Source organism: Telmatherina bonti (genome assembly GCF_933228915.1).
Source record: "Telmatherina bonti genome assembly, chromosome: 2".
In the NCBI taxonomy this organism is placed as follows: Eukaryota; Metazoa; Chordata; class Actinopteri; order Atheriniformes; family Telmatherinidae; genus Telmatherina; species Telmatherina bonti.
Genome location: NC_136620.1, coordinates 567,854 through 574,943, shown reverse-complemented (window position 1 = coordinate 574,943; position 7,090 = coordinate 567,854). Strand labels below are relative to the sequence as shown.

At 46.5% G+C, this 7,090-nt stretch overlaps 1 protein-coding gene across 1 annotated transcript in view; it reads left to right on the top strand.

The window, feature by feature from the left end:
• Nucleotides 1-1,481: 1,481 nt before the first annotated feature.
• Nucleotides 1,482-7,090, top strand: part of has3 (hyaluronan synthase 3) — a gene marked incomplete at both ends in the record, with an annotated part of 30,586 nt that continues 24,977 nt past the window's right edge. Inside the window, 2 exons of the mRNA XM_079252608.1 lie at nucleotides 1,482-1,575; nucleotides 1,654-2,204. Of these exons, the coding sequence (XP_079108734.1) occupies nucleotides 1,482-1,575; nucleotides 1,654-2,204 (645 nt within the window). The remainder of the gene's footprint in view (nucleotides 1,576-1,653; nucleotides 2,205-7,090) is intronic.

The following is a 7,090-nucleotide window of genomic DNA, read 5'->3' as shown; positions in this document are numbered from 1 at the left end:
TAATATGTCTGACTGTTACAAGATACAAGAATACTTGATTCATCCCCGAGGAGAAATTAAAGGTTCAAATACTACCTGTCCAAAATTTTACAGACAAACTTAGAACCACTACACAGAACACAGGTCCGGGCAGTATTTAGGCCTCGCAGCCATCTTTATCCGGTGCCGCCTTTCAGCAGAGGGGAAAGAAACAACATGAGGTGAACATGGGTTGGAGAAGAAAAAAAGGAAGTTTCTCTATACCGCCCTTACAGGGTTGTCAAGAGATTCAACAAACCAGAAAAAAAAAAAAGAGAAAAAGCGCATATTCAGACAATCACAACATAAGGAAAACACATGGGAGGGCGTGGTCGGGGTGGGATCTGCCAGCACAGCCAGTCAGTTTGCAGCCGAGAAAGGCGCATCCAACCAACGCTCTGTCCATGAGTAGGGGGAGGGACAAGGACCGGAGAAGGTGGTGAAAGATAGAAGAGTGTGTCTGTAACAGTGTGTGTGTGTGTGTTCAGTGAGTGAGTCTGTGAGCTATCCCCCAGTTCAACTGTGCCACCTGATGTAAACATGGCCTCGAGCTGAGTTCAGTTTAAGTTCCACGGGCCTGAGAAGAGAGTGGGGGTAGGTGAGGGGACTGAGCATCAGACATCATTTCATTCCAGGAGACGTGATAACCAGCCTGCAATGCCAGTGCAGGGAGCCAGATTCAGATAACAGCTTGTTTTGGGTTAAGCTGAGCATCCTTTGGCTCAGCTTTAAGTCCCGAGTGGTCTCAATCGGACTCTAAAACAGCCGAATTGGGGTCAGTTTCCACCAAGCCGAGCATCAGCTTCTACGTGATGTTTCCCACCCACAGAATGTGATACATCATAACTCAGTACTATTGTTTCATGAACCAGGGCTGTCAGAATGAATGCATTATTGCAAAGATACTTAATTATTTATCAGGTATCCAGAACGCTTTGAATTCAGCCCCATTTCTTCGAGAGCAGCTATGTTACAGCAGTGAACCAAATCCACTAAAAACCTTTTTATACTCATTTCTGAAGATTTAGACAGTTTTCCAGTCTTACATTAAAGGTGGCGTAGTTATTTTATTAGCTATTTTAATTTGAAAATATTGAAAATCTTACATACTCCACCTTTAAAGGACGCTGCAGGATGAAATATCTGATATCTAACACATTAACCACTCAGTCATCCATCTGACATGCTGGTCCACACAACTTACATCAACAGAATTTATTAGTACCCATATCAGTTCCTGGTTTCTGCAAGTACTCAAAAGTAAGTACTTCTACTTGTATTGCATCCCTATTATTAAACAACACAAACCCACATTTTAATGATGACATTTTCTGTCACTGTAATTGGACACTGGTTTATTATTTAGTTCCACTCTGCCCCTTTAATCTTATGTTGTTTTTATCCCTGTTTTACTTTCCTCCATGAACCTGCTTCTTCTCTCTGATGGGGTTTCCGACCTCCAGATGCCCTCACGCTGCAGGAATGCATTAAACATTGTGATGACCACCCTTTTTGCTGCAGTGGTCCTCTTCACCATCTTGCTAGCCTACGTCACAGGTGAAGTTCTCACGGACAGCTAAGTGTTAAAGACGTTACAACATGATGCTTACAATAGGTTTCTGCTCTGGTCCAAAGGTTACCAGTTCATCCACACTGAACAGCACCACCTCTCCTTTGGGCTTTATGGGGCCTTCCTCTCCCTCCACCTCTTCCTCCAGAGCTTCTTTGCCTTCCTGGAGCATCGGCGGATGAGGAGTCCTGCTCGAGCCCATCATCTCCACCGCTCTGTGGCCCTCTGTATTGCAGCATTCCAGGAGGACCCAGACTACCTGAGGAAGTGCCTACGCAGTGTGCGCCGTATCTCCTTTCCAGACCTGAAGGTGGTCCTGGTAGTTGACGGGAACAGGCCAGAAGACCGCTACATGTTGGACATTTTCCAGGAAGTTATGGGTGGGGCTGACCACACCGGTAACATAGTGTGGAAGGGGAACTACCATAGTGATGGGAGTGGAGAGGGAGGCATTGGAAGGGGAGCCAGGAACACATTGCACATGGAAGATGTGTCTAGAGTGACACAGCTGGTCAGAGGGTGTCGGTACTCCTGCATTATGCAAAAGTGGGGAGGGAAAAGGGAGGTGATGTACACTGCCTTCAAAGCTCTGGGAGACAGCGTGGACTATGTACAGGTACGTCACACACACATTCATAGGTTGTTCTGATCAAATGTGTATTTTTAGACATATTTAAACACAACAGCTTGACTGAAACGGAAGTTAAAATTATGCATCCAGATAATTCTGCATGAACATTATCACTGGGACCCAAACTGACTGATGTGCCCTGCATGTTTTGAGCTTGGACTGAAAATAACAGAAGAATCTCAAAAGAGAACAGAGAACACCTCCTTCAAAACAACTACAATGAAAACAAGTAAATCTTGCTGGGATGCTAGACCGTCCCACAATTATTCTATTCTATTCTATTCTATTCTATTCTATTCTATTCTATTCTATTCTATTCTATTGCCTACAGTCAGAGCAGACACTTTTCTCTGAAGTGACTTGCATTTGAGAATGAGAACAGCACAAGCCAGAAATCAAATAATAGCTTATTAATTTCTGAATTGTTGCAAAGAAACTTTGCTTTTACTGTATAAACACACATATAAAAGTAATTTTTGAGGCTCATTCAATCACATAATATATTAATATAAATCTAGATATTCAAATTTAGCCATTATGAGATAAAAGTCACTTTTTCTGACTTGTTTAACAAACAGCAGCTCCCAAAAGAAAGAAAACCTTTTTTTTAATACATATTAACCTAAAAGGTTCTCTGAAGAACTCATATTTATTCAGCTCAGCTCAGCTTTCTTATAACAAATAAGCTCACATGACATGCCAAACAAGAACTCTGTTTCCAGAGCGGGGTGACCCGAGCTTGCTGGAAGACAGAGGGAAAGACAGCGGATTCCAGAGAGGAGATGATAATATGGGTCACTGCAGATTGATTGGAGGTAAAATGCTCTGCAGGATGTCGGTAGGGACCGGATCCAGAGGACAGATAGTGGCTTTAGAGTTGACTAGAAGTTTAGAGACTTGGTCCTCATTCAGAGGGCAGAAAGAGCAAAGTGAGGCACCACTAGCTGGATGTGGTGGACTGAGCTGGTCAGGCTCAGAGAACTGATTCCTGATGGTAGCAACCTTTTTAGTAAAACAGGAAGCCAACATGTCTGCAGTCAGCGTGAGGATAGTATTTTTGCAATTTTGCCACTTTATTGGACATTAGGAGACTCACCCTATACACCACACCACACCACAGCAAGCCACACTACGCTATGACACACCAAACCATGCTACACCACACCATGGCACACCAGACCATGCTACACCATAACATGCTAGACTGAAGCACGCCCCACTACCACATCCCATGCTATGCCACGCCACACCATGCTCTACTACATACACCATGCCACACTATGCCACACCACACAGTGCAACACATCACTACGCCATGCCAAAACCCTGCTATGTCATCCCGTACTAGACAATGCTACAATACATTGTTCTCCACAACACCATGCTACACAACACAACACCAGGCACTATTACACCATGCCCCACCACACGATGCTATGCCATGATACATAACACCATGCCATGCCATATGTTGAAAGCGCTGAAATCAATCCTCAGCCTTCTCCAAGGTTCAGGGCTCGCTGGATGCTGGATGAAGAAAATCAGACGGTACCTTTGGTATATTTCGCCTTTGCAAAGGGAGAGCCCCGCGCAGCTCCCTACACCCCAGGATCTGCAGCAGGACTCTGCCTTCTCTCTTCAACAGGCTGTTTTTCTTAAATCATCATGGTGGAGTGATACATACAGTTGGATAAACGTTCCCATGGAATAGTCTTCCTTTCCCCTGTAACACTGAATCGTGTATTCAATGGTCAATCGTATCCTTCTTCCTGTTATCTTCAAGGTCTTAGCGTTAGCTATCTCCTGTTATTCTAACTGAGTCTTGTGCGACACAATGCTCTGTATTCTTCCATATTCAGTTGCTGCAGAGAAAGTTTAGACAGACATTGGAATCTTTTTGAGAGAGAGAGAGAGGGAGAGAGAGAGAGATCTGGCCTTATAAGCATTTCTTCATCTGAAGTAATACAAAGTAAATAAGAGTAAGATATTTGGTCCCATAATAGTAACATAAAACATCAAGCTTTCATATCAGAATTTATGTATGTACATAATCGTCCTTCAAATTCCCCTTTTTGAACTGTATTAAGAGTTCAACCAATACGGAAGTGGCTGTCAACCCTGAATCCTAAAATGCAGGGCTTCTTGTTCGTCGTCAAAAGCGGCCAAGAGAGGAAGCATGAAACGTGCATCCTGGGGGTGTGGGGTTATAGCTGTAGTAATGAGTTTATTTAGAAGCGCGCGGATGCAGGGAATGCAACAGCTGTGGTGATTCCTGTTCCCTGGTGGGCGTGGTCAGCTGGGACCTGGAGGCACAGCTGATCCACATTTCAGCAATCAACGCACCACCTATTTAAGACCAGCTCTGCCTGCTATCCAGCGCCAGATTGCTGATTGCCCTGCGGTAAAACAGCTCTCGGCCTCAGCTTACGTTGTTTGTGCTTGACCTTGATTCGTAACCTGTCCTGTCTTCCTCCTGCCAGTGAAAGCCTGCCTGCCTGCTCGTTCGTTTGCTCCCCTGCCTGCCTGCCTCCTGATGCTCGCCAGTCTGCCAGTCTCTGAAAGTTCCGCTGGAAGAATTCGCAGGAATCTGTGGGAAATCAATAAACCTCTCTCTGTACTCAGAAAGTGTCCGCTCTTTGGATCCTACTAGCCCCTCACCCACAACAGAACAATCTGGCCACTGAATGGATCCGACGGACGCGAACCCGGAAGCCACCGCTGACAGCCTTCAGCGCACCATTTCAGGTCAGAATGCACGTCTCGTTCGACATGAGCAAATGATGCTAACTCTGGATCAGAACTATCATGCGATCCTCTCTCAGCTAACCCAGCTTACAACACACGTCGCCGGCTTGGGCCGTCCTGCACCAACTCAGCTGCCTGCTCCTGATCCACCCGCTCACCAACCTGACTCAGTAAGAGAGACGCATATTCCAGATCCCAAGCCGTATGCTGGCGATTTAGGCAAATGTAGAGGATTTTTGCTTCAATGTTCACTGGTATTAGATCAGAAACCATTCACCTACGCCACGGATCACTCAAAGATTTCTTTTGTGATCGGACTCCTTGAAGGGAGAGCTCTGGATTGGGCTGAAGCAGCCTACGAACAACAGGGTTTCAGATTCATTTTCATCTTTTGTCCAAGAGATGAAAAAGGTTTTTGATCATCCTGTAAGAGGCAGAGAGTCTGCTACACATCTCCTCAGCCTCCGTCAAGGAAGTACGAGTGTGGCTAATTTTGCTGTTTTCAGGACAGCCGCCGCAGATTCAGGGTGGAATGATGACGCTCTCCGTGACGTTTTTGCTAACGGTCTGAGCAGCCGGGTGAAGGACGAACTGGCAACCCGTGACACTCCTGAGTCCCTGGAGGGACTAATTTCCCTCGCCATCCGGGTGGACATCCGACTGTGGGAGAGGGACCGGGAACGGAGATCCCCATCTAGTGACAAGCAGGAGTATTCCTCTGGAGCAATACCATCCTTCCCTCACACAGCCACTCCCACAGAGGAGCCTATGCAGCTGGGAAGAGCGCACGTTTCCCCGGAGGAGCGGCAGAGAAGGACCTCGGGAGACTGTTACTACTGTGGACTACCTGGACATCGTATTTCTTTCTGTCCCAACCGATCAAAAGACCAGGGTCGTCAGCAGCAGTGGGGGTACTGACGACCACATCCTCTGAGGTACTTCCCCACACTAAAACTCTCATCCCAGCAGTCCTGTTCAGCGATAATGTCCCCCATTCTGTTGATGCCTTGGTTGACTCTGGTGCAGAGGCCAATTTTTTGGATAGCTCCTTAGCTAGCTCGCTACATGTTGGCTTGAAGACCCTCTCATCCCCCATCTCTGCGCAGGCCCTGGATGGCAGTCTTCTTTACACCATCACACTGCAATCCCTTCCTATAAAGATGATTGTTTCGGGTAATCATCAAGAACTTATCTCGTTTTACATTGTTGACTCACCTAAATCCCCTCTGGTTTTAGGCCACCCTTGGCTGGCTCAGCACAACCCCCACCTGGACTGGCAGAGTGGGAGGATTATTAACTGGCGTTCCTTCTGTCATGCCACCTGCCTTCTTTCAGCTGTTCCTGCTACCCTTGTTTCCAGCCGCCAACCTGTTCCCCTTGACCTGTCCACCGTTCCCCCAGTCTGTCACGACTTAAGGGAGGTCTTTAGCAAGGACAACGCCTCAGCTCTTCCCCCACATAGACCTTATGACTGTTCCATTGATCTGCTCCCGGGGGCGCCATTACCCACCTGCCGTCTATATAACATCTCCCGACCAGAGACTGAGGCTATGGAGAAATATATCTCAGATTCTCTCGCGGCAGGACTAATCAGGCCCTCTTCGTCACCCGTAGGGGCTGGATTTTTCTTCGTCTCGAAGAAGGATGGTTCACTCAGGCCTTGTATAGATTATCGTGGCTTAAACGCTATCACTGTGAAGAATAAGTACCCTTTACCTCTGCTTGACTCTGTATTCAACTCCCTTCATGGCGCCACAATCTTCACTAAATTGGACCTCCGCAACGCATATCATTTGGTGAGAATAAAAGAAGGTGATGAATGGAAGACTGCCTTCAGAACCCCTCTCGGCCACTTCGAATATCTGGTCATGCCTTTTGGGTTGTGTAACGCTCCTGCAGTGTTTCAGACCATGGTTAACGACGTGCTGAGAGATCTTATTAACCGTTTTGTGTTTGTTCATTTGGATGACATCCTCATTTTCTCCCGGACTCACTCGGAACATGAGCAACATGTCAAACAGGTACTTCAGAGACTGTTGGAAAACCGCTTATTTGTAAAGGCAGAAAAGTGTGACTTTCATAAAGATACCATCTCATTTCTGGGCTATATCTTCGAGCGTGGACAG